The sequence below is a fragment of the Heptranchias perlo genome, chromosome 8 (genome assembly GCF_035084215.1).
Source record: "Heptranchias perlo isolate sHepPer1 chromosome 8, sHepPer1.hap1, whole genome shotgun sequence".
Lineage (NCBI taxonomy): Eukaryota > Metazoa > Chordata > Chondrichthyes > Hexanchiformes > Hexanchidae > Heptranchias > Heptranchias perlo.
In genome coordinates, this window is record NC_090332.1 from 6,379,686 (window position 1) to 6,407,094 (window position 27,409).

A 27,409-nucleotide genomic window follows, 5' to 3' on the forward strand; every position below is an offset into this window, starting at 1 on the left:
CTGATCTTTACCTCAACTCCACGGGCAATAAATGCCGGCCTTGCCAACGACACCCACAGCCCGAGAATGAATTTTTAAAAAGTTACAACTCGCCTGCTCACACCTGTTGTTAGAAGAAGTGCCCATATCCAGGACATAAAATAGCAGCTTCCTAGAAGTGATGTATTAAGGTGTACAGTGCGCCATCATTTAACTTTTAGCCGATGCAATTTTAAGAAAACAAGTCAAGCATTCCATTTACCCGTGTCGTCGTCGAACTCGCTAAGGACAGACTCGATTCCGTCCTCGCTGCTCATGGACCTCTCTGGCTCTCTGAACGGCAAGCTGGCTAGCTGCGCCCCGTGGAAAATCGGTTTCGAGGGCATCTTGTAGATTTTGGCAAGTAACTAACGAGGTAAACAAACGCACCAATTACCAAAAATGGACAGCTAGGGAAATGTCACAAACAAAAAGGTCGAGACAAACAAACTCCAGTCTCATTACACAAAGGGTAATGGAAATCTGGAACGTTCTCATCCCCAAAAAGTTGTTGAGGCTGGGGGTCAATTGAAAATTTCAAAACTGAGGTTGATAAGATTTTTGTTAGGTAAGGGTATTAAGGGATACGGAACCAAGGTGGGTAAATGGAGTTAAGATACAGATCTAATTTGAATGGTGGAACAGGCTCAAGGGGTTGAATGGCCTCGTCCTGTTTCTATGTTCCTATTACCAACACCACGCTGCTTTTGGTTCTTTCCCTTGTCGGTAAAGTTATCCATGTCTGCCTGGACTGACACCTCGGTTCCTGAGAGACAAAGTGAGGGGTCTGTTAGCAGATGGCCATTAATGAGCCTGTGACAAATCCCCCAGGTTTCTCCATTTACCATGATTTGTTCCCTGACTAATAAGGATTTGCTTATAAAGTCCCAGAGGCTGGTACTCAGAAAGAAAGAACTTGCATTTATACAGCGCCTTTCACATTCCCAGGACGTCTCAAAGTGCATCACAGCCAATTAATTATTTTGAAGTGTTATGTAGGGAAAAGCGGCACCCAATCTGCACACAGCAAGTTCCCACAAACAGCAATGAGATAAATAACCAACTAATTTGTTTCTGGTGGTGTTCGTTGAGAGTTAAATGTTATTCAGGACACCAGGAGAATTCCCTGCTCTTCTTAGAATAGTACCATGGGATCTTTCACATCCACCTGAACAGGCAGTCAGGGATTCATTTAATGTCTCATCTGAAAGACAACACCTCCGACAGTGCAGCACTCCCTCAGCACCACACTGGAGTGTCAGCCTAGATATTGTGCTCAAGTCTCTGGTGTGGGGTGCAAACCCACGACCTTCTGACTCAGAGGTGACAGTGCTACCAGATGAGCCAAGGTTGATATTATTCATTAACTTAGAATAAATGTAGTGTCTGGGGCAGCGCAGGGAGTAGTCACTGAGTTAGAGTGAGCGCAGAGTCACAGGCTGAGCGGAACACACCAAGACCTACACTCACTTGGCTGAGGCTCGGGAGTGGGAACTCCCGGTTTAAGGAGTCCTTTGCCCCGACTCTTCGCCCTGGGTGTCACTTGCCTTGTAAGGCAAGTCTGAGGTTCTGCCCCTAACAAAGGCAGCTAGGAAATTCCTGGATATGGCAGAAACCCCCAAGGAATTTCAGGGGTCGTTATTTAAGCAAGAAACCAGATACGAAGGGTCTGCATTTCCTTAGGGAATGTCTGGGAATAGTCTTTACCTGTGAACACTTCCTGAGGTAATCAAGGGCGGGAAGGCACAAATCTGTGGAACTGGATCCCGAACCCGGAAAGCAATCCCCTATTTCTTTACAATCCTCATCACCTTCAAACATAAGAAACAATTAACTTCAGTAATTCACAATCATTCAAAACAGACGTCATTCTTTACTTCAGATTTATTTCCTTGATTTCTTTCCTCCCAGTTTTCCCCTTTCTCCTGAAGGTGTTAACACCCTCCTTGGGGTACCCACAGGTGCCACCATCCTCTGAGGCATCACCTAATGCCCAGGGTGCATGCATGAGCCCCAACCCATCGTGGCAGAGTCCGATCCTGGCCGTATTCCCTGTCCGAATACACACACTTTCAGTGGGGATCGCTGCATTGCAATCAGGATTAGGGACCCTGGCCTAATTCAGACAGTGAGGCCAATTATTATGCCCACACTTCTGCCCTGGCTGAAGTGAGCTAATTCAGCACAGAATAGGGATCGAACTTGGGATCTTCCTGTTCTGTATGAGCCATCTGGATCCTTACATTTTTTTTAATGGCTTTGGGCAACTACTGTTGAGTTTTTAAATGGCCCAGTGCCTCAATGTTGTTATGCAACGACCACTCAATGCAGTTGACTGGTAACGATGTGCAAGACATCAAAAGCATATGGCGCTACCAGATGTTCCAAAGGCTGGTGGGTGACACCAGAGTGGCACTGAGCCATACAAACCGGAGGGAACCAGGTACAATCCTCACCTGTATGTGCTAAGTTAGCTATATCTCAGAAAGCACGGCAGTGGGGTGTTACAATTAACCTCAACACCCTCGGGCAAGGAAGAGGAACATCAACCAGGGTCCCTGCTCCCAACTGCTCTCCAGTGACTCTTGCTGGAGTTGTGCACGTGTGTGACCTCCACCAAGGGTAGGATCAGCTATGATGCCCCTCCACACTCAAATGCCCAGCCGACACTCACTACCCAGGCTCACACATGAAGAATGACCGCTTGGGTGAGGTACTGAGTGACAATTGGTATCTGTGTTACCTCCCAGCAAGTGCAATTTTCCAATGTTGGTGCAGTTTAGACCCCAATGGTTAAAAGTGGGGTTTAGAAAGACTTAAATGTTGCTGTTTGCACCCAATGTTTCAAAGTCAGCTCACCAACATCGTTCTACATGCAGTGTGTGCACTAGTGGTGGGAGCAGAAGATTGCGTGTAAGTGAAATTTAAAGGGATAGGAAGTAGCAGAATAGGATGCCACCAATTCTGAACCCCCTTGGCAAGGCTCAACCAGCACTTCAGCCTTTCCCAAGCCTGAAGGTGGAGGGGTCTAAGTGACGGGAAAGGATACCCAAAGGTGGAGACATGAGTTTAGAGGCAAGTAATGGTGCAGCCCTGCGCCTGTCCTCTCTTTGACAATTGCTGAAGTGGAGGTGGTGCCACATGAGGTGAATGAGCAGAATTACTAGTTTTCTTCTGTTCCTTTTCAGCTAATATTCTCCTTTCCTCTCCCCTCTTCCTCCCCTCTCCCCTCTCCTCTCCCAAAGGCATTGACTGCCCACTGCAGTAGTTCATCAGGAACACCGGCCTCTTTCCACTACCTTCCCTCAGTGGCCATACGTCATGCCTAAGACTCGACAGCGACTGTCAGCTGGACATCGCGCACGCTCACCAGACGTCACCCACACTTTCCAGCATGAGTCACCTGGTGATAGCAGTCAGGAGCGGGGGCCCTGGCCGTTTTCTCCCCAACCCCACTCAGAGGAGATGGGGCCAATTGTAGCACCCGCACTGCTACCTCGAGCTAACTCAGCACTGACCGGTGACTGAACCTGGTCTGTGTGGCTTGGCTACTCACCCGATAAAGCCACTGAGCCATTGTGGGAGCTCGGAGGAGTTTAACTGTTAACAAGATTTTAATTTTATATTAAACGCATCCTTACCCAAACCCTTGACAAACTTCATAAGGCACATTATATAGTCAGTGGCTGCATTAGCAAACACTTGAATGTTATCCGTGTTGAGGAATGCCTCAAAGACATCGAAGACCGGGGCCTGGGATTTGCCTGCAGACAAACAAAATGACTGATCACATAACTGAAATCGTACGTTGTCTACATGTAACCTGGAATTAACCAGCCCCCATCCCAACCGGCAATGTGGGAACCTAATAACTGTACATGTTACAATATTGGACATAGCACTGAAAATGCAGTACAAAATGTTAGCAGGTTAGGCCCATTAGCTTTTTAATAGCAGTTTACGTTTGGAACTGAGAGTTTAATTATGAGGTTTGGCTGTGTAACAGAGGTAGTGTTATAGCTGAGGGAGTCTTAGACTGGGCGCAAATGTGTCAGACAGTGTTATAGCTGTGAGCCTTATAATGGGAGTGAATGTATCATCGAGACCGTGTTATAACGGAAATCTTTGTAATGGGAGAGAGTGTACCATAGAGTGTTATAACTGTGTGCCTTATAATGGGAGCGGGTATCATATAGTGTTATAAAAGAGCCTTATAATGGGAACGAGAGTATCATAGAGATAGTGCTATAAATGAGAAACTTGTAACAGGAGGGAGGTTATAACAGTGTTACAACAAAGAGTCTTATAATGGAAGGGAAGCTATGAGAAAAAGTTGAAATTCAAAGCCTTATAATGATGGATGTGGTATAACAAAATTCTGTTGTTATGAGTATTGTTCTGACAGGAGTACGATGTATAGGAGCGGTGGTGCTATTATTACTGGGAGCTTTACGATCACAACGAGAGGTGTATAACAGGGCTAGTGTTAAAATTGTGAACCATTTAATGGGAATTTTATAATTGTGGACTTTATAATAATGGGGGGAGTGGTATAACAGAAATGATGTGATAACTGTGAGCCACACAATGGGACTCAACTAGGTATATAACAGCATGTGTTAATGTTTTAAGTATAATCTAGCTTTTACTCCAAACCCACGAGAGTGAGACCCCGATATAATGAAACAGTGTCGTGCAGGTGACTCAGGTGGGTTGTTACAAGGGACAGCTTGTGCAGAGGGGGGAGTGTCCCTTACTTTACTCACCCATAGAATAGTCGCCAATCAGGTACTCCTTCACATCAGACTTATTACTGTGCACTGTCTTCAACGCACTGAAGAGGGGTCGCCAGCCGGACTGGATCTGTGGTGAACACACCTCCACCAACTCTCCGATCGATGTTATCACCTAAACAGCACAAGGCAGTAAACTCAATGTCCATTTACACTGACTGTCACTGCAGGCTCTGCACAACGTTCACACTCCCTGTTTCTCCGCAGTCCAATGCACGCAGCCACATTGTCACCTGTATAACAACAACTTATATTTGGGAATGTAGGAGCAGAAGGAGGCCATTCAGCCCCTCAAGCCTGTTCTGCCATTCAATTAGATCACAGCTGATCTGTATCTTAACTCCTTCTACCCACCTTAATACCCTTACCTAACAAAAATCTATCAATCTCAGTTTTGAAATTTTCAATTGATCCCCAGCCTCAACAGCTTTTTAAGGGGAGAGAGTTCCAGATTTCCACTACCCTTTATGTGAAGAAGTGCTTCCTGACATCTCCCCTGAATGGCCTAGCTCTAATTTTAAGGTTATACCCCCTTGTTCTGGACTCCCCCACCAGAGGAAATAGTTTCTCTCTATCTTCAGTATCAAATCCTTTAATCATCTTAAACAGTTCAATTAGATCACCCCTTAGTCTTCTATACTCGAGGGAATACAAGGCTAGTCTATGCAACCTGTCCTCATAATTTAACCCTTTTAGCCCCGGTATCATTCTGGTGAATTTCTACAGCGATCATTACGTACAGAGACAGCTCATGGCCAGTGGATCGCGAGAGGTCACCGAGCAGGAAAGGAGCATTGAAGAGGAGACAAAAGTGCGATGAAAAAGAAGGATCTTAAAGAGGCTTTAGAAGGCAAAGAGAGAAGTGGCAAGGCACAGGTGCTGATAGAAGCTGTTCCAGAGGGCAGGAGCTTAGAGTAGGGGAACTCCCTGCCAATGGTGGAGTGCGGAAGAGTGGGGAACGAGAAGTAAGCAGGTGTTGGAGAAGCAGGAGCTTCACACACGGACATAGAGCTATAAGGCACTTGTTTTTTTGCAAATGCTGGCAGCCTCTCTGCATTACTCCAAGCACCGGATCCCAATATTACACTTGCTGCTCTTATCTGAACATTCTGTACTACATCAATTTTCAAAGGTAAGGTAACTAAAACTACACACATTACTCCAAATTATCAATGAGTTAGAAAGGGTTGAAATAACCTCTTCTGATTTGTAATCAAGTCACCTTGAGGTGCATTCAGATCTGACAGATGACTTACCTCAGTCCCAGTCACTGGCTGAATACAAGCGTAAGCACAACACTCCCAAGGCACCATTGGTAGAGGCCTGGGGGTGAATTTTAACTTCGAGTTGAGAAGGGAGCCGGTGGGGGTGGGGGTGGGGGGGGGAGATTCTTGGATGCGAAACCCGGAAGGTAAATGGGCAGGTCGCGATCGATGAGGCCAATAAATTTTACTTCTGGGTTTCGCGCCCAGCAGCCAGCCTGATTGACAGGCTGTCTGGCCAGCGGGCAGGAAAGCCTGCTGCAACAGGCCGCAGCTGGGGATCAGAGGAAGAGAGGGAGGGAGGGAGGGATCATGGGCCAGGGTGAAGATCAGGGAACGGGGAAGAATATCGGAGGTCACTGGATGTTGGGTGAAGAGTCGGAGGTAGGTGGAAGTCCACCACGGGGAGGGCAGAGGGTGGGGGGGTCAGCCTGTTGGGCCTGGATGAAGCACTCCTGCTCCTCCGGGCCCACAAGCAGTGCAATAAAGGCCCTCAGCTCATGGATCTGGACCTTCCTGCCTGCTTTCACCTGACATGAATCGGAAGAGGTGGGAAACCCGAACAGGTAAGGTTAAATTCATTTTAAGTTTTCCAATACACAAAATATTAAGTACCTCAAGTATCTCAGTGAGGTACATTGCCCTTTTAAGTATCGGCCCGCTGGCTTTAAGTGGGGGCGGGACTTCCCGGTGTCTGCTGTCCACACACAGACAAACCTGCCTGGGTTAAACCAAGAAGTGGGCGAGATGGGATGCGGTCCTGGTCCAAAATGCTGCTATTTTAACTTCCCACCTGACCCCAACCCACCCATTCTTGGGGGTTAAAATTTACCATAAGCAGAGGCCTGGAGTCACAAAAATAGAGGCCCGGGAGTCACTGTCGGCAGAGGCCTGGGTGTCACCCAGAGGAGAGGTCTGATAGCCACCATAGGACTGGGAACAGCATCCTGCCCCTCTTGGTCAGGGAGTGGTACAATAAACAATGATGGAATAGAAGATGGGAAATGTGACTAAAGCTTACTGGGTGTATCCCACACCGCACCCTACCTGATCTTGCACATCCTCATCACACAGCTCCAACTGCATGATGTGCTCAAATGGTCTGAAAAGGGCCTCATTGAAGTGGAAATGGGGCAGCTCATTCCAGTCTGTTAGAACTTCAGTCAGAATATCATGGATGAAGGAAACTGCCTTTTGAGAAACGTGCCTCTCCTTGTGACAGGCAGCCTAAGAAAAGCAAAGATATTCGTTTAGTTGCAATAACTGCGGAAAAACGAAAGGGAGAAAAGCACGTTAAAAAAATATCCACCTCAAATATCAGTCCATTAAGGACTTCCCCACACTCATCTTGTGCCACTTGTGAGTGCCTGACTGATGAGTATTTTGCAGCCATGGAAGAACTCAATCAAAACAAGGCATAAGTCAGGAGTGTGATGGAATACTCTCCGCTTGCCTGGATGAGTGCAGCACCAACAACACTCAAGAAGCTCGATATCATCCAGGTCAAAGCAGTCCTCTTGATCGGTACCCCATCCACTAGCTTAAACATCCACTCCCTCCACCACCAGTGCACTGTGGCTGCAGTGTGGGCCATCTACAGGACGCACTGCCGCAACTCGCCAAGGCTTCTTCGGCAACATCTCCCAAACCTGCGACCTCCACCACCTAGAAGGACAAGGGCAGCAGGTGCATGGGAACACCATCACCTCCAAGTTCCCCTCCAAGTCACACACCATCCTGATTTGGACATATATCGGCCGTCCCTTCATCGTCGCTGGGTCAAAATCCTGGAACTCCCTACCTAGCAGCACTGTGGGAGATCCTTCACCACAGCGGTTCAAGAAGGCGACTCATCACCTTCTCAAGGGCAACTAGGGACGGGCAATAAATGCCGGGCATGCCAGTGATGCCCACATCCCGAGAATGAACATAAAAAAATCAAACCGATCGCTTACCTCTGCTAAGTGAGGGCCCACCACGCTCCAGGTCTTCATTAGGTGCAAGAGGGGGCGAGATCTGCTTCGCACAATTCGCAGCATCACATCGCCGAGTCGGAAGAGGTGCAGAGAGCTCCTTCGGTCATGGGTGGATCTGGCCTCTCCTGTGTGTCAGAGTGGAAGGAATTGAAAACCCATTTACCAGCAGGAGGGGTCAGACTCTGTGTCTGCTCCGTGACAGCATCTATCACAAAGACCGCCAGTTCTGCTCGAACGGCTAAGACAATAAGAAAGTGTAGACTCTTTCATTTCAAAGGCAACAAGAGCTGGTTCTTGCTGGCCAACCTCTGACCTATGACTCCTGGCGAAATGAGGGTCTAAAGTGCACTGAAGTGGGTGAATGGATCAGGCACAGGGCACTTGCAGTCAGTGTAATTTGTTCTTGGGACATGGGCGACACTGGCAAGGAAGTATTTATTGCCCATCCCTAGTTGCCCTGAGGACATTAAATGTCAACTACAGAGCGTGCGATTGGAGTCCATGTAGGCCATACTAAGTACTTCAGTGAGTGAGTGGTCAATCTATGGAACAGGTTCCCTAGGGAGTCAGTGGAAGCAGTTAATATTGATTAATTCCAATGCAAATCAGATAGATTTCTTTCAGTAAATAGCATTTTTGAGATACAGTATATGAGTAATTTGAGACATGACAAGTGGTGAGTGTAACATGCTTGGGAGGAACAGGTGACTTTGGACCTATGGTTCCCAAAGCTCTCCACCACTGGGGGTTTTCCTCGCCTCATGTCTGGGTCTGTTGTAGACTAATTGATAGAGATTGATTGCTATGATTAGTCAACAACTCCCATTATTCTTGTATCATGCGACTACCAGGATGGTAGAAGGCGAACTAGATGGACCTTGGACTTTTTCCTTCTAGCAATTCCTATGGTCCTACGGAACTTACAAGGGCCGCCATTTTTCTCTTCTCCGCTGTTACCCAGGCGCAGTGTAGAGATTAAAACCAGCAGCCCAGTTATCTTAACATAGGGAGCATCAGACGGGTTAGAAGAGCTGGCGGAGGTTACCTGGCATCGCTAGCGAGTAGTCGACGGTCTCTGTAATGGAGTCAAAGAGCTGAGCCTGTGACGCTTTACGCAGCTGATTGAGAAATCCCACCAGAGCGTTTAGATTCAGCTTCACCGTAGCATCTTCAAATAACCTGCAAGAGAGAGGGAATGGGGGGAAAGAGGGGAGAGAGCAAAAATGAGAAAGAAAGAATGAGAGAGCGCGAATAAATTAGTATACATTGCACACAAGGGTACTTTCCAATGCATCCTGAACACTTAACAGCCTGCCCTGCTCTGATTTTGTCAGTAATTCTCTCCCACTCTGATTTCGCCTTGAAACCTCTCCCACTCTGAGATTACTGGTAAATCTCTCTCGCTCTGATTTTTGTCAGTTATTCTCTTCACTCTGATTTTAGCAGAAAGTCTCTCATAGGAACAGGAGGAGGCCATTCAGCCCCTTGAGCCTGTTCTGCCATTCAATTAGATCATGGCTGATCTGTATCTTAACTTCATTTACCCACCTTAGTTCCATAACTGTTAATACCCTTGCCTAACAAATCGATCTCAGTTTTGAAATTTTCAATTGACCCCCAGCCTCAACAGCTTTTTGGGGGAGAGAGTTCCAGATTTCCACTACCCTTTGTGTGAAGAAATGCTTCCTGACATCACCCCTGAACGGCCTAGCCGTTCTGATTTGGCCAGTAATTCTTTTCTTGCTTCATTTTGTGCATCCCCCCACCCACCCCCTCACTTTGTCTTTCCATTTGTGGCCGTGTCTTCAACTGTCTAAGCCCCACACTCTGAAATTCCCTCCCTCGACCTCTCTACCTCTCTCTCACCCTTTAAAACGCTCCTTAAAATTGACCTCTTTGACCAAGTTTTTGGTCACCTGTCCAAATATCTCCTTCTTTGGATGGGCGTCCATTTGTGTCTGATTACACTCCTGTGAAGCGCCTTGGGATGTTTTTCTACATTAAAGATGCTATATAAATGCAAGCTGTTGTAAATAAATTGTAGGTCTCAAAGATAAAAGAGCTACCCGGTCTTTGTAGAATAAATAGTTCACCAGAATTACTCATCCAACAAATTCATTTCCGATCCAATTATGTTTGTCGTACCTGAGCAAGCTTGAAAAGAAAGCAAAACTATTTAACTACTTCTTAATAATTCTCCCTCCTCCTAATATCTTGGACATTTATTTAGCCTTTCCCGGAGAAATTTTAGAAAAGACAGAAGAATACATCGACTCCATCTGGTCCACGAGGCCTACAGTTTGAGGCTCCTTTACTTACTTGTCAGCCATTGTGGAGAGTGTGTAGACAGCCTTGGCCGCATTGCTCCCGCTCAGCACGCCCCCTCCGCGGAAATCAAATGCCCTGCCCTTGCAGTTCTCCTTGATCAGCTCCTGAATGGTGACCGACTGAATGACGGGGTTGCCGATATTGGTGTCTAGCTCGGGGCACAGGTCCCTGGTGGAGTTGCGAGCTGTGTCTGCCGGTAGTAGGGAGCCTGGGGCCTGCGTTATGGTGATGGGAGGCTGCGAGCCCCCATCGCTGAAGTGGCTGTGCTCCAACGTGCTGATGTATTCGCATACTCTGAAAAGGGATGAGGGACTTCAGTTATGTGGAGAGACTGGAGAAGCTGGGATTGTTCTCCTTAGAGCAGAGAAGGTTAAGGGAATACCTAATAGGAGCGTTCAAAATCATGAGGGGTTTCGATCGAGCAAGTAGGGAGAAACTGTTTCCTCTGGCAAGTGGGTCGGTATCCTGAGGTCATAGATTTAAAATAATTGGCAAAAGGACTGGAGGGGAATTGAGGAGACATTTTTTTCACAGAGAGGGTTGTTAAGATCTGGAACGCACTACCTGAAAGGGTGGTGGAAGCAGATTCCATAGGAACTTTCAAAAGGCAATCGGACATGTACTTGAAGAGGACTAATCCGCAGGGATATGGGGAAAAAGCTGAGGTGTGGGACTAAATTGGACAGCTCTTTCAAAGTACCGGCACAGGCACGATGGGCCGAATGGCATCCTTCCATGCTGTAAGATTCTATGATTCTAACCGTTACAGTCCGTTCCCACGTTACTTTATCACACGTGCACGACTTGTTATTTTACAGTTGCTACCCGTGACTTATGGTAATAGTGTAAATTAAAAGAGGGACTAGGTGGTGCAGAGGACTGGACACTGACCTTTCACCTCTGGGCCTGGGTTACGGCGCAAAGTGGTTTGTATTGGCACTGGCCCAGCTGTTGCAGTGTAAATGAATGAGCGCAGAGTCAGTGCAACGAGTCTTGATTTGGACGCAGTGAGGATGTCGCGTGGAGGAAGAGCGTGTAGCACAGTGTGTTCGGAGATCCAGAGAAATAAAACAGAAAAGATCAGAGCAGCAATGGTTGGAATATCAATTAAAATGGATAAGGATGAATAAGGTTGTGAAAGAGAGAGAGTTGAATGTGTCCAAAGGGGTTTTATTTCCCTGGTAAATCACCTCGTCTTATAGATGATTTACCTTGTGAGCAATCTGAAAGGGAACATGATAATGTGCTTGGTGACGCAGCTGCCACTGCAGATTTAATACTTTGACTTTCTTTCTAGAACATAAGAAAAGGTCACGAACAAGAAAAGGCCATTCGGCCCCTCGAAGCTCCACCCTCCCCCTACCTCACCCATCGCAGCACCCAGTTGTATCCTGGGCAGCCCCAAGGTTGTCGCTTCTACTGTCCTGCCTGGCAGATTGTGAAGTTCTTTCCTGCACCCACCCGTCCGTATCTACACCAGCCCCCTACCCATTCACCTGGGTCGGTGGGGGCCAGGGGAGAGGGTCATTGCATCGGCAGGTTGGGTTCCCCACAGGGTTCCTGCTGCCAATGGGGAGCCTGCCAGTGCAACCCAGGAAACTCAGTGAGGTAGCAGGGATGGTGTTCCAGCACGAAGAGAGGTGTTGAGGGATCCTAAAGGGGCAGAGGAGACCCCAAACATCAGAAGGAGGGCTCCCACTGAAGTTCCTCAGCCGAGACTGTGGCCTTCGGCCTGGGGCCGACTGGAGGAGGTCGCGACAAGGCCCTCTCCCTCCGCTGGGGGAACTCCGGGCCTCCTCCGTTGCTCCCCAGGGCCTACCGCCACCTTCCACATGGTGACCCCGGGAAGCGGCGGGAGCTGGTGCAGGAGGGAGGGAAATCCATTGGGGCCCTGCCCATCCCACCCCCACCCCCCCCCCACCCCCCGCACCCCCGAACCGCCATTTACATTCGGTGAGCAGGGAAAGAGTGGCCAATGGCTGTCCCATTGGGAGTGGCAAGGACACAGTAGGTCCAACTTCCCAAATCTCCCAACGTTTTCCAGTGGGATGGCAGAGGAGAATTCCCCTCCCCGCAAAGTCTAAGTCTGGTCCCACCTGTTGCTACATCCTGACCTACCTTATCTTTCCTTCTACTCTTTTTTAACCTTAGTCTTGCACTATGGGCAATGCTCCTTGAATCCCAATAAAATTCCTGCACTACTCAGAGGAATTGGGGAACTGCATTGTGCGTGATCACCTCACCGACCTACCTGAAAACGTGCTGCCAGCAGTCTGCATTGTGGCTGCCCATCTCCAGTCCCACATTAAGGATAGCGTCCATGCAGAGCACGTGGGCCGTGTGTAGCTGAACACCCTGGGGTCTCACAATCTGCTCGAGCTTCTGCTCCACTTTCTGCTTCACTGCGGGGACACAAACAATCACACAGGGTCTACACCAGGCCATCAGGAGATTACCGCCTCCTACCCCCAACCCGTTCTACCTCTGGTGGTGATTCATCTCATGCCGGCACTGTGGTAGGCATGGAGAGTTAATGCACAGATTCTCAGTACTGTGTGCTGTTTCTCAGATAATGCACGGGTTCTCAGTACTGTGTGCTGTTTCTCAGATAATGCACGGGTTCTCAGTACTGTGTGCTGTTTCTCAGATAATGCACGGGTTCTCAGTACTGTGTGCTGTTTCTCAGATAATGCACGGGTTCTCAGTACTGTGTGCTGTTTCTCAGATAATGCATGGGTTCTCAGTACTGTGTGCTGTTTCTCAGATAATGCACGGGTTCTCAGTACTGTGTGCTGTTTCTCAGATAATGCATGGGTTCTCAGTACTGTGTGCTGTTTCTCAGATAATGCACGGGTTCTCAGTACTGTGTGCTGTTTCTCAGATAATGCACGGGTTCTCAGTACTGTGTGCTGTTTCTCAGATAATGCACGGGTTCTCAGTACTGTGTGCTGTTTCTCAGATAATGCACGGGTTCTCAGTACTGTGTGCTGTTTCTCAGATAATGCACGGGTTCTCAGTACTGTGTGCTGTTTCTCAGATAATGCACGGGTTCTCAGTACTGTGTGCTGTTTCTCAGATAATGCACGGGTTCTCAGTACTGTGTGCTGTTTCTCAGATAATGCACGGGTTCTCAGTACTGTGTGCTGTTTCTCAGATAATGCATGGGTTCTCAGTACTGTGTGCTGTTTCTCAGATAATGCACGGGTTCTCAGTACTGTGTGCTGTTTCTCAGATAATGCACGGGTTCTCAGTACCCTGGTCTGTTTCTCAGATGATGCACGGAGTCTCAGTACCCTGTGCTGTTTCTCAGATAATGTTTGGATTCTCAGTACCCCGGTGTTTTCTCAGATAATGCACAGGTTCTTCATACCCTGTGCTGTTTCTTAGATAATGCACGGATTCTCAGTAACCTGGTCTTCTCTTAGATATGATGTGGAGATGCCGGTGATGGACTGGGGTTGACAATTGTAAACAATTTTACAACACCAAGTTATAGTCCAGCAATTTTATTTTAAATTTCCAAGCTTGTGAATTTAAAATAAAATTGCTGGACTATAACTTGGTGTTGTAAAATTGTTTACAATTCTCTTAGATAATGCATGGATTCTCAGTACCTTGTGCTATGGGGTCAGTGATATCAGGGGTTTCTTTGTCCTCCTTCTCATCCTGAACACACGATGCGGCTGACATCTGTGCGAGGGCCGAGGCACAATTGGCAGCAACACCTGCAAAAGAAAGTTCAAGAATGTAACTCAACAAGGAAGTGCCCAATGGTAATTTTGTGTGTGTGTGTGTGTGTGTGTGTGTGTGTATTTTGCGCTCATTTTTCAGCTTAGCCTGGTTAGTTATTGAAAAATTAAACCTGTCACATATGCATTTCTTTTACTCTGGGATTGTAAAGCTACCCTGCTGATCTCTGGACCAGATAAAGAAAACAACTGGGAATAGAGTCAGTCCCAGAGCTAGAAACATTAGCTTGCTAATTAGCCAGGTCTGAAAGACAATCAGCTCTGCCTACGCTGATAAACAAAGCACATCACCAGCCTGTGACTCACATCAGTGTGGGGGGTGGTTTCAATGGGTTTCATTCTAACTAATTTCCCTCCCCTCTCCCCTCCTGAACGGAATGATTCCTTTCCGGGGTATGATTCCACTGTTGCCTGTCACCTTGGTGACACACCCCCAAGGCCATTGCTCATGTGCGATTCTTGACAGTGAGTCTCTGTCAACTGAGATGGGCATCACAGCCGAACCTAATCCCCTAACCTCCACGCATTAGTTGCCGTCCCAGCTAGGGTTGCCAACTCTGGTCGGAGGCATTCCTGGAGGTTTGATCACGTGATCTTCTGACCACATGATGTCTGATCACGTGACTATTACAACTGTTATTACATTTACCGTATCAAGGTTGGGTCCCCTGTACTTGAGTATTTTTGCTGGTGGTTTTACACCGGCAGCTCTTGTGCGAGAAGTTCCAAGAACCAGGAGACCCCCAGGTGAACAGAGGAAGAGGGCAAACCGAGAAATTACGGCACAGGAGGAGGCCATCCACCCGCCCGGTGCTGGTGTTCACTTCTGTAACCCACAGACCCTTCTATATTCCTCCTTTTCAGATATTTATCCCTTTCCCTTTTGTATTACATTTTAGTCTCTACCTCAAGAGCCATATGTGGTGAAGGATCCCACGGTCTAATAGCCCTGAGTTCAAGAACTCCTCCCTTCCCCCTTGGTTCTTCCACTTTACTGGTTGCTCCCCTCTCCATGTTGTTGCTGCTGCTCCTGGCTCTGCAAACAATGGTGGTGCCCACCCCATTCTCCCCCCCTCCCCCGCTTGAGCCCCAATCTCTTGACCCCCAGTCCCCTTCTCTTTCCCCTGTCCTCTTCACTCCCTGAGCCCCCATTTCCCAGTCTACATCTCTTCCCTCCCCCCAACTTCAGAGCCCCACCAATTTCAGAGACCTCCCTGATTTCAGAGCCCCCCCCCCCCCGCTTTCAGAGCCTCTCCCAAATGTTGATACTCCAGATTCCCAAATCCCCAGATTCCCGACTCCCGGCTCTCTGCAACGGTGGTCGGGTGATATCACCGAGCCAGAGGCTTCGCTGAGCAGCAGCCGATAACATCAGGGAGCGGATGGGGGGAGAGGGGAACACACTGCGATGGGAAATTTAAACGATGGCTGATGATGCTAGGGGCAGCCCTGGAGACCCATGCCCCATTTCGAGAGATTCCGGTCATTCCAGGAAGGTTGGGAACCCTAATTCCAGGTTTTATCACATGACCTCCCACCTCCATGCTGACGACATGTCAATCATCGCAGCAATCAGTCAACAATGGCGGCTACAATACCCACAATCCTCTGCGCTGCAGTAACTGCTCTATCCGCACACATGCACCAAAGGCCACATGTTGTTGTGAGTCCAATGGGAGCAAGACGGGAGAAGAAAATGTCCCCTAAGGTTTTTCTCACAGGTTGCTCACAAGAGAGCCTGGGAGATCAATCCAGAACAATCCGGGAGGGTTGGTAACCCTGGTCCCAACAGGAGTCCCTCGGAAAGCATTTAGGAGCAGGAATCCTGTCTGATCTTTCCCTTCCCTGACCTGGGGCTGTCTAAGGTTAACTGTAGCACTCCAGGTGCCGCCCTGGCTGAGATGGGTTAACTCAACGCATACTGGGAATGTAACCTAGACCTGTGCGGCTCAATTACTCACTGGATGAACCCACTGGTTCATCAGGGAAGCTCACATCAGTGGTTTTATCTACATGATAACAGTCACTGAACCTCAAAAATAATGGATTGCGTGAATCACTTTGAGACGTTTGTTGTGACAAGGTGTGATATAGGTAAACTGAAATAAAGACAGAAAATGCTGCAACTAAACTGTTTTCAGTGGCAGGAGGGTCGGTAACCAGAGGACACAGATTTAAGGTGATCGGCAAAAGCGCCAGAGGCGACATGAGGAAACAATTTTTACGTAGTGAGTTGTAATGATCTGGAATGCACTGCATGAAAGGGTGCTGGAAGCAGATTCAATAATAACTTTCAAAAGGGAATTGGATAAATATTTGAAGGGAAAACATTTACACAGCTATGGGGAAAGAGCAGGGGAATGGGACTAATTGGATAGCTCTTTCAAAAAGCCGGCACAGGCACGATGGGCCGAATGGCTTCCTCAAGCTGCACCTACTATGGTACAATGATATAGGTGTCAGCCATGGCTCTGTTGGTAGCACTCTTGCATCTGAGTTAGAAGGTTGTGGGTTCAAGCCTTGCTCCAGAGACTTCAGCATAAAATCTAGGCTGACGCTCCAGTGCAGTAGTGAGGGAGTGCTGCGTTGTCGGAGGTGCCATTTTTCAGATGAGATGTTAAACTGAAGCCCCGTCTGCCCTCTCAGATGGACTTATAAGTTCTCATGGTACTATTTGAAGAAGGGTAGGGGTGTTGTCCACCTAACATTTATCCCTCAACCAACACCTAAAAGCAGATGATCTGGTCATTATCACATTGCTGTTTGTGGGACCTTGCTGTGTGCAAATTGGCTGCCACGTTTCCTACATTACAACAGTGACTACACTTCAAAAATGCTTAATTGGATGCAAAGAGCTTTGGGACATCCTGAGGTTGTGAAAGGCGCTCTATAAATGCAAGTCTTTCTTTAAATACAATTGTTATCTACATATAATATTAAAAGTCTTGTGTATGTACACATTTCCTGTTCAGAAACTTCCCATGTTTTTTATGTCACCCTTTAACATTGAAAACACCATGTAAACAGGTCCGGGTGACCCTCAAATTGCAGGTCATGACCATTAGATGGCACTCTGGCCTCACTGTATCCTGTACCACTGTACAGCTGGCGAACCATGAGCAATGCCACGGGAGATGTACTAGTTATAATATATTCTTTCATCTCCGATGCATTCTGTTTTCTCTGTCCTAGCCGGTTTCAGCTGTTCCCTTCCTCACTGGCTCCCTCACCCTCTACATCAAAGCATTATTCCCCTTTTGAAGGATTTGTTCCCTCTGGTTAAAGTATAAGCTTTTAACAAAGGAAAATGTTCATTGAGGGGGTAAGAAAGTCCCTGTTTGCCAAGCAGTGAGTAACTCAAACCGTTTATCCATCACTGGTTGATTATTTGAGAAATTATGAGGTCAACTTGACATTGGGCAACAAATAAAATGGCTTTACTTCTCAATATAGAAATACTCTGGCTCCCTGTGTGAATCAATGCTTTCAAACCCCTCCACGGCCTCACCCACCTTGCTTCAGTGATCTTCTCCAGCCACAAGGGCTCATGCCCGCCCTCTGCTCCTCCAACTTTTACCTATTCCCTCACCCCCCCACCCGCTTTGCTCCAATATCAATGGCTGCTCCTTCAGGTGCTGTGCCCCCACCTTCTAGAACTCACCCTCCCCATCCCCCGCTTCCCTCAATACCTGCTCCTGGTCAAATCCCTCCTACCTCCACAAGCAGGGAGGGCGGAAGATACGGGGCGATGGGGGATAGAACAGTGCAGTGGGAGCGGCTTTGGACTGCTCTAGCAAAGAGCCAACAGGGTCACAATGGACCAAATGGCCTCCATCTGCCCTGTAAACGCCAATGGTTCTAAAGAGCATTGTCTCTGACCGTGCTTCTGCCCCTCCCGCCCGACCAGCTCCTCCCTTTCTCCCTGTCGCTCGGTGTCCATTCAGCCATGTTCCGAGTCGGCTCTCTGTACGCGAGGAGCTCCACAGGTTATAGTTCAATCCAGTAACAGATCTGGTCCTGCAGTAAATGTTGTGCGGTAGACAGCACTGGAGTGTTGAATCTGGAGTCACACCAACCCTCAAACTCTACATCCCCACTCCACATGTGAATTATGAGAAAACAACCCTCTGGATAGCAAGGACGTGCATTTATATAGCGTCTTTCCTGACCTCAGGACGTCCCATAGTGCTTTACAGCCAATGAAGTACTTTTTTGAAGTGCAGTCATTGTTGTAACGTAGGAAACGCGGCAGCCAATTTGCGCACAGCAAGATCCCACAAACAGCAAGATGATAATGACCAGATAATCTGTTTTAGTGATGTTGGTTGAGGGATAAATATTGGCCAGGACACTGGGGAGAATTCCCCTACTCTTCTTCAAACTAGTGCCGTGGGATCTTTTATGTCCACCTGAGGAGACAGATGGGGCCTCGGTTTAACGTCTCATCCAAAAGATGGCATCTCCTCAGTACTGCACTGGGAGTGTTAGCCTGGGTTAAGTGCTCAGGTCTCTGAAGTGGGACTTGAACCCACTGACCTTCTATCTCAGTGGCAAGAGTGCTACCCACTGAGCTACGGCTGAAATAATGAAACAAGAGGGGTAATTTCCTGCCAGCGACAAGGAACCTCGCCTGCTACCAGTGTATATTAGAAGATCACAGTTGCGTACTCAAAATAATGCCTCCAAGGAGTCCACCTGACATCAGTATTCTTGTGCAGAAATACTGGATTCAAAGTAGTCCCCCAAGCACTGGGGCTACAGTGATGTTGAGCATCTAAATATCTACGACAAGCTTGCTTCTGGGTCAGAAAGTTGTGGGGTCGAGGCCCACACCAGGACTCGAGTACATAATGTCGGCTGAGGGAGTTCAGTACTGAGGGAGCGCTGCTTTTGTTGGATGAGATGTTAAACCGAGGCCTCGTCTACCTGTTCAGGTGAATGTTAAAGTTCCCACAGTATTATTCGAAGAAGAGCAAGGGGAGCTCGTCCAGTGTCCTGTCCAAAATTTATCCCTCAACCAACAGCACCCGAAAAAAAATGCCAGATGAATTGGCCTTTCATTCCATTTGCTGTGTGTGGGTTGTTGATGGTGCAGTGTGGCTGCCATGTTGGCCTACATAACAACAGTCACCACACTTCAAAAGTGTGTGAAGCATGTGAGGTGTTCCAGTGACACGATGAGGTGCTTTATAAATGCAAATATTTCTTTCTACTTTTCCTTCAGTGCTCTGTAAATATAACAGGATGCACTCGGTACAAGCACACTCATGACATCTAGTGGAAGAGTAGCTATGGTGCACCAAACCACACTTGTTCATTCTCTTACTGGCAAGTGGTTCTGTTTGCTTGGCTTAGACCCTTTCTTTTTCCCTCCAATTCTCTCGCCTCTTCTTCCTCACTGCGATAATATTCCATCAAAGTGGCCATTCTTCACCTGTGAGCCGGGATAGTGAGTGTTGGTTGGCTATTCCGCCGTGGGGGTAAAAGGAAAGAACTTGCATTTATATAGCGCCTTTCACGACCTCATGACGTCCCAAAACCCTTTACAGCCAATGAAGTACTTTTGAAGTGTAGTCACTGTTGTAATGTGGAAAACGCGGCAGCCAATTTGCGCACAGCAAGGTCCCACAAACAACAATAAGATGAATGACCAGATAATCTGTTTTAGTCATGTTGGCCGAGGGATAAATATTCCTTGGGGCCCAATTGCTCATGCTGATTTCTGCTTGTTTAACGCTGGTTTTTACGTTCTGGTGTATGCTAATAAGATTCTCAGGAAATTTTGGCGTAAGGGGCCGGTCATGCCATTTAAGGAAATTCTGGGCCAGAGCAATCAAGAAACAGGCCTATATTTAGGGCTGGATTTTAAGCTGTCAAACGTCTTGGCACTGTGTGAGCTCTTTTGAAGCTATTGTTTCTTCAATAGCACCTCCCAGACCTGCGACCTCCACCACCCAGAAGGACAAGGGCAGCAGGTGCATGGGAACAACACCACCTCCAAGTTCCCCTCCAAGTCACACACCATCCCGACTTGGACATACATCGACTGTTCCTTCATCGTCGCCGGGTCAAAATCCTGGAACGCCAGGATTGTGGGGGCACTTCACCACACGGATTGCAGCGGTTCAAGAAGAAGGCCCACCGCCACCTTCCCAAGGGCAACTAGGGGATGGGCAATAAATCCCGGCCTTGCCGGCGACGCCCACATCCCTGAGAAGGAATAAAGAAAAAAAAAACCCAGCTTTGCTAAGTTGATAGGTGTGGGCTGGAGGAGATTAAATTAATTTGCTTGCTAAAAGCTAGAGGACTCCAGGAGGTACTGTCACCACAACAGTGTGGAGTGGATGTGGGGTGTTGGCCGTGACAACTCATCAGCGCTACCTAGAGCAAAACAAAAGGGAAAACGACCAGGGTCTGCCTACCTAGCGCGCAGCTGAGCCTAGCTGCTTTCCGTAGGCCATCCAGACTCATACAGATGGCATCCCTCTCCTTCTGGTTCTGCTCCTTAATTCCTTCCGTGCCCAGTATGAACGCCAGCCCCTTGGAACTGCCGGCCACCCGACCAGTCAGGGGAGTGGAGAGCGTGTCAATCAGGTTCTTCCAGCAGCCAATCAGAATGAACCGGGCGAAACACACACCTAGAATCATAGAATCACAGAATGGTTACAGCACGGAAGGAGGCCATTCGGCCCATCGAGCCTGCGCCGGCTCTCTGCAAGAGCAATCCAGCTAGTCCCACTCCCCCGCTCTTTCCCCGTAGCCCTGCAAATTTTTCTCCTTCAAATGCCTACCTAATTCCTTTTAGAAAGCCACAAATGATCCTGCTTCCACCTTTCAGGCAGTGCATTCCAGATCATAGCCACTCGACGCGTAAAAAAGTTTTTCCTCATGTCGCCTTTGGTTCTTTTGCCAATCGCCTTAAGCCTGTGTCCTCTGGTTCGCGACTCTTCCGCCAATGGGAACAGTTTGTCTCGACCTTTCATGATTTTGAACACCTCTATCCAATCTGCTCTCAACCTTCTCTGCTCTAAGGAGAACAATCCCAGCTATTCCAGTCTATCCACGTAACTGAGGTCCCTCATCCCTGGAACCATTCTAGTAAATCTTTTCTGCACCCTCTCTAAGGCCTTCACATCTTTCCTAAAGTGCGGTTCCCAGAATTGGACACAATACTCCAGTTGTGGCTGAACCTGGTATAACAAAATAAACAGACAAGAAAAATCCGTATCAGCGCAGTTCAGTGAATATACCGCCAAAGTCTTTCAACTTCAGGCACAAGCAACAGGCAATTGTTGTCTTTCCCACATGGGCCGTGCTACTTGTTGAAGTCATGATTCATTGCAGCGTCCTCCTATTCTAACTCACTCTTTCCCAAGACCTCAAATCTTTCCTTCATCCTACAAATTACAAGCTTTTAAAACCCAAGTTTGGTGCAACTTAACTAATTCTTGAGATTAATCTCATCTTCTCTCTCACCCTTTTCAATCTCTTTGGTCTCCTGCACTGTGGGTCCCTCATCTTTATCTGCATCTATGTCTATATAACAGTGCAGTTCCCACGGCTTACAGCGGGCTCATTCATGCGAATGCGATTTGCCCGTTACACACGATGGCCGGTATAACGTGGCAGCGCTATTACAGTGCCTCACTACATAACAAGATGTTCCTTCTGTGTAGTGACCTTTTTTCCCAGTTGTTTCCAGCTCCACTCTGACCTGCAGCTTTATTTCAACTGCAGTCGGTGCTTAATACAAACTGTAACCCCCACACTACTTAGAGGGGATTAGAAGGGCTTTAAATACACGAAAGGTAATTGAATATTAACGAGGTGTTATTTACTTATGTTTGTTCTTGCATTCAGTGCACCTTAACGAGGTGCGAACTACGAAGTAAACACAGCTGTTTAAGCAGAGCGCTTAAGACACGACAACCCACAACTCTGGAATTGACGTTAATGCAAATGGATTACAGATCTCGCTTTTTGGCCGATATAAGCAACTGCCCATTTTAAATGTGGACGTTTGAAGTGGTGGGGACTGTATTATTTCAGTGGTATATTTTCCCCAGCGCCCTACCTAGCACTGAAAAATTAGCTAAACACTCTAAATAAAGTGCTTGTGAACAAAATAAACTTCCAGTCTGCCATCTAATTTTGCCCACTGTCTGATTTGATCTATTATTAAATAGTTTAATTAAATTGGTGGGGTGTAAATTGGGCGGGTGTAAAATGGGTGAGGTGTAAATTGGGCAGGCTGTAAAATGGACGGGTGTAAATCGGGCGGGTGTAAAATAGGCAGGTGTAAAACGGGCGAGGTGTAAAACGGGCGACCGATCTGATCCTGATAGTTTTCCACTGCATGTGTTAGATTACAATTCCCCACTATGTGTGATCCATGAGGCGCCAATGGTACTAATAGGCCCATGGAGACAGAAGCTTGGACACCCCAGTGATAGTGGACACTCAACAATATACGGAACAAGATCTGTGTGTGATCTGCATAACATCTGATGAATTACTCTCAGGTAAAACCAGGGTCAACGTTATAAAGTTTCTGTCCTATACTCCCCTAAGTGGCAACTGGCACCCAAAAATATTCTTTCTCTCTGTTCTCTCTCGCTTGAACCAATGCCGTGATATATAAATAACAATCCAATCACGGGGCTTCAAACTGTGAGCATGGAGCTGAACGTACCCTCACCTGATGACCGCACACATCTATCCTCTAACAGGATTTACTGTATGGCGATCAGGAGCTGTATTCCCACCTAATATCCAGGCCCCCAAACACCACTACCCACCCCACCACCACCCCACATCCGCCCCCCCCCCACCCCCACCTCTCAGGTCTCCAGTGGTGCCGAGACCCAATTGTAACATCCATCGAATCACAGAATCTTACAGCACATTCGGCCCATCGTGCCCGTGCCGGCTCTTTGAAAGAGCTATCCAATTAGTCCCACTCCCCTGCCCATTCCCCATAGCCCTGAAAATTTTTCCCTTTCAGCTATTTATCCAATTTGAAAGTTACTATTGGATCTGCTTCCACCACCCTTGCAAGCAGTGCATTCCAGATCGTAACAACTTGCTGCGTAAAAAAACAATTCTCCTCATCTCCCCTCTGGTTCTTTTGCCAATTACCTTAAATCTGTGTCCTCTGGTTACCGACCCTCCTGCCACTGGAAACAGTTTCTCCTTATTTACTCTATCAAAACTCTTCATGATTTTGAACGCCTCTATTAAATCTCCATTTAACCTTCTCCGCTCCAAGGAGAACAATCCCAGCTTGTCTAGTCTCTCCGCATGAGGAAAGTTCTTTCGCAAACCCAGCATCAACTGGTGGCTCGAACCTGGTACCTTCCTGGTCTGAATAGCTCAGAAGAATATCAGGCAGAGCACTTATCGGGTAAGCCTTGAAGGAGCTAGAATTCTAACTGGTCCTTGAGCGCAATGTGCCCATTAGGCATACCTGCCGTCACGGAATCAGATGTGTTCTTTTCCTGGGCTAGAGGAGATTGTTCCGATGCAGTACTGACCATCTGTCCTCCTACAGCACTACTTCCCAGTCCATCCATATCTGTGAACAAAGCACAACCTCTTTCGGGTGAGACGTTAAACCGAGGACGTGTCTGCCCTCTTGGGTGGAGGTAAAAGATCACATGGCGCTATTTCGAAGAAGAGCAGGGGAGTTGTCCCCTGGCCAATATTATCTCATCGCTATCATATTGTCTGTTCGTGGGAGCTTGCTGTGTGAAAATTAGCTGCCGCGTTTCCTACATTACAACAGTGGCCACACTTTAAAAGTACTTCATTGGCTGTTAAGCGCTTTGGGATGTCCTGAGGTCATGAAAGGCACTATATAAATGCAAGTTATTTTGTTCTTTGAACCATACAGCTCGGGCTATCTCAAGAATTCATAAACTGCAGCTCTAAATATTGCTGGAAGAAATGTTTTAATGTAGTTTGTCACTGCCTCTCAATAGCATTTCTGTATGTTTGAGACATTTAACAAGGAAAAACGTCCCAAGGTGCTTCCCAAAGGCTTCAAGTAATCAGACGCCGAGCTAAAGAGGGAGAGATTAGGAAGGGTGACCAAAAGCTTGGTCAAAGAGGTAGGTTTTATGGAGGTTCTTCACAGAGGAGGAGAAAGTGGAGAGGTTTAGGGAGGGAATTCCAGATAGTGAGATTTATGCAGCTGAAGGCACAGCCATCAATGGTGGGGTGAAAAGATGGGGCAAAGTGGGGGGGGGGAATGGTGTACAAGAGGCCAGAGGCAGAGCAACCAACCTTAAGGCCCATCAACAGCGGCATTTGGGCCTCATGTTTGTCGTAACAGTGCGGCATCATGTTAATGTGTCTTCAGTCCTGGATTGCTCATCATGGAAGGATTGCTAGAATCTAGGAGACTACAGGAATTTTGTAGGAATACGCTATCACACTTATATAAAAATCTTGTGAATGTGCGCACTCCCTGTCCACAAACATCACTTCCTGTTGTCACAATGTTTGGTCCCACTTTTCACGTCAACATTTAACATTGAAAATGCTTACGTGACCAAAATTAGAATGCGAATTTCATATGTAAACAGATCCCGGTGTTGCTGTAATTGCAGGGTGTGGCCACTAGGTGGAGTTGTGGCTGTATCCTGTACCACTATCCTCTGAAGCATCGAAGATCTACTAATTTGTTTCTAACAGCGCACAACGCAATTTCAACCTCCTTTTCGAAACTGCCCACACAAAACAGCTTGCATTTATATAGCGCCTTTAAGGTAGTAAAACATCCTGAGGTGCTTCACAGGACCGTAATCAGACAAACATTGACACCAAACCACATAAGAAGGTATTAGGACAGGTGATCAAAAGCTTGGTCAAAGAGGTAGGTTTTTAAGGAGCGTCTTAAAGGAGGAGAGAGAGGGAGGGAATTCCAGAACTTAGAGCCTAGGCAGCTGAAGGCACGGCCGCCAATGGTGGAGCCATTGAAATCAGGGATGCGCAAGAGGCCAGAATTTTTCCTTATGGGCTCCACCTTTAGAAGGAGTATAAATTTAGAAATAAATGCTCATTCTCTGTGCGTCGTTCTCCCTCCCCGCTAAAACCAAAATCGACAGATGGACGACTCACCAGTTAACATGATGATGAAGGGCAGCCAGTGCTCCTCTGGTGTTCCCCAGTATCCAGCTTCTCCCAGCAGGTTCCTGTCCAGCACCTGGTGGTAAATTTCTTCAATCCATGCTTGTGACAGCACCATCAGAACTCTGCTGCTTTGCACCTGCCTCACAAACTCCTTCTGTGGAAATACAACCAAACACCTCAGGATTGTTGCGTCGACACATTTATAAATGTTCAGGAAATAGCAGACCTGAAAAATGGGATAGCCTTTCATTGAGTGAGAGCAACAGGCACTCCTGGGTCACATACTGAACAAGCCCACAGTACATCCAGATGACGTACCTATACTGTTATGAAGTTTACACTCATCAGGGTGAGGGGTGTTAATACTGGTTAGTGAAACACTTTCCATTTTAGGCATCAAGCCCTCAAGGCATAGCACAGCAAAATGCAGAGGAAAGCTCCATCACTGACTGGCACTTACCATCAGAGTCCCTCCCTATATTATCACTTATAGGGACTTAAGAACATATGAAATAGGAGCAGGAGTAGGCCATACGGCCCCTCGAGCCTGCTCCACCATTCAATAAGATCATGGCTGATCTTTTACCTCAACTCCACTTTCCCACCCTATCACCATATCCCTTGGTTTCCTTTGGTGTTCAAAAATCTATCGATCTCAGTCCACTGAGTTCCTTCCTCTACCATCACTTATAGGATTACCCACAGTGTCCCGTCCTTTGCCCAGTGTCCTTTCCTATACCATCACCGACAGGCAATTACCCACAGAGTCCCTCCCTTTACCCATAGCACTCCCTGTACCATCACTGACTCGTAGTACCCACAGAGTATTATCCTCCCTTTCAATGATTGGTATTGTAGATGATTACCAAAAAAGGTTTAAAAATTGACGCGGGCTGCAGCTTTTTCTCACCACTTTTGGGCCCGTTAATATTTGTTAATCTTGCCTTTCTTAACTTTAGTCAGATAGGTCCTGACCATCCAAGCCTGCATTCGTTGCTGGTTGGTAAGACAGAAATTACTGACAACTGATAATACCACTTCAATTCAAAAATCATCGACAGTACATACTGAAACTGGGGCTACATTATTCAACGGAATCTCATTAAAAAAAAATTGTTTTTAATTAATCTCGGGATGTGGGCATGGCTGGCAAGGTTGGCATTTATTGCCCATCCTTAGTTGCTTTGAGAAGGCGATGATGAGCCTTCTTCTTGAACCGCTGTCTAATGGTTTGATACAACTGAGTGGCTTGCTAAAGGCCACCTCAGAGGGTAGTTAAGAGTCAACCACGTATGGTATGGGACTGGAGTCACATATAGGAACATAGAAACATAGGAACAGGAGTAGGCCATTCAGCCCCTCGAGCCCGCTCCGCCATTTGATAAGATCATGGCTGATCTGTGATCTAACTCCATAAACCTGCCTTTGGCCCATATCCCTTAATACCTTTAGTTGACAAAAAGCTATCTATCTTAGATTTAAATTTAGCAATTGAGCTAGTATCAATTGCCTTTTGCGGAAGAGAGTTCCAAACTTCTACCACCCTTCGTGTGTGGAAGTGTTTTCTAATCTCACTCCTGAAAGGTGAGGCCAGACTGGGGAAGGACAGCAGGTTTCCTGCCCTGAAGGACATTAGTGAACCAGTTATTCTTGTTTTAAAGACAATCTGGCAACTTCATGGATACTTTTTACTAATATTTCCAGATTTTTTTTAACTGAATTCAAATTCTCAAACTGCCACGGCAGGATTTGAACTCACGTTCCCTGGATTATCGGTCCAGGCCTCTAGATGAAATGGGAATAAATGGGAGTGTAGTAGCTGCGCGAGTCTGTACACTGAGGCACAGCACTGACGCTCAGGCCCACACCACACGATTATTGTTCCGTTACTGTGCGGAGAATTTCAGCTGGGACAGTTGCCGGTGTTTTTTGTTGCCGATTGAAACCGATGACTAAAAATATTGTCATTCTGTTAATATTTTTTGTTCTTGAAGACTACGAGTAAAGTTGGACTTAGGGGCTAATTTTAACCTAACTTGCCGGGCAGGAATCCCATGGGATCGGGTGGAACGCTGGTTTTACACCCCGCCCAATATCGCTCTCCGTTGACTTCGATGGAGAGTAAAATCGGACCAGGTGTAAAACCAGCA

The 27,409-nt window shown here is 47.3% G+C and overlaps 1 protein-coding gene across 1 annotated transcript in view; it reads right to left on the reverse strand.

The window, feature by feature from the left end:
* The window catches only part of arfgef3 (ARFGEF family member 3), an 80,966-nt gene that overhangs the window by 24,924 nt on the left and 28,633 nt on the right, over positions 1-27,409 (reverse strand). Inside the window, exons 14-26 of the mRNA XM_067988437.1 lie at positions 25,248-25,413; positions 23,593-23,700; positions 20,549-20,764; positions 13,992-14,102; positions 12,629-12,779; positions 10,369-10,671; positions 9,095-9,228; positions 8,029-8,174; positions 7,121-7,300; positions 4,785-4,926; positions 3,660-3,782; positions 1,726-1,829; positions 242-386 (exon numbers count right to left, since the gene is read on the reverse strand). Of these exons, the coding sequence (XP_067844538.1) occupies positions 242-386; positions 1,726-1,829; positions 3,660-3,782; positions 4,785-4,926; positions 7,121-7,300; positions 8,029-8,174; positions 9,095-9,228; positions 10,369-10,671; positions 12,629-12,779; positions 13,992-14,102; positions 20,549-20,764; positions 23,593-23,700; positions 25,248-25,413 (2,029 nt within the window). The remainder of the gene's footprint in view (positions 1-241; positions 387-1,725; positions 1,830-3,659; positions 3,783-4,784; positions 4,927-7,120; positions 7,301-8,028; positions 8,175-9,094; positions 9,229-10,368; positions 10,672-12,628; positions 12,780-13,991; positions 14,103-20,548; positions 20,765-23,592; positions 23,701-25,247; positions 25,414-27,409) is intronic.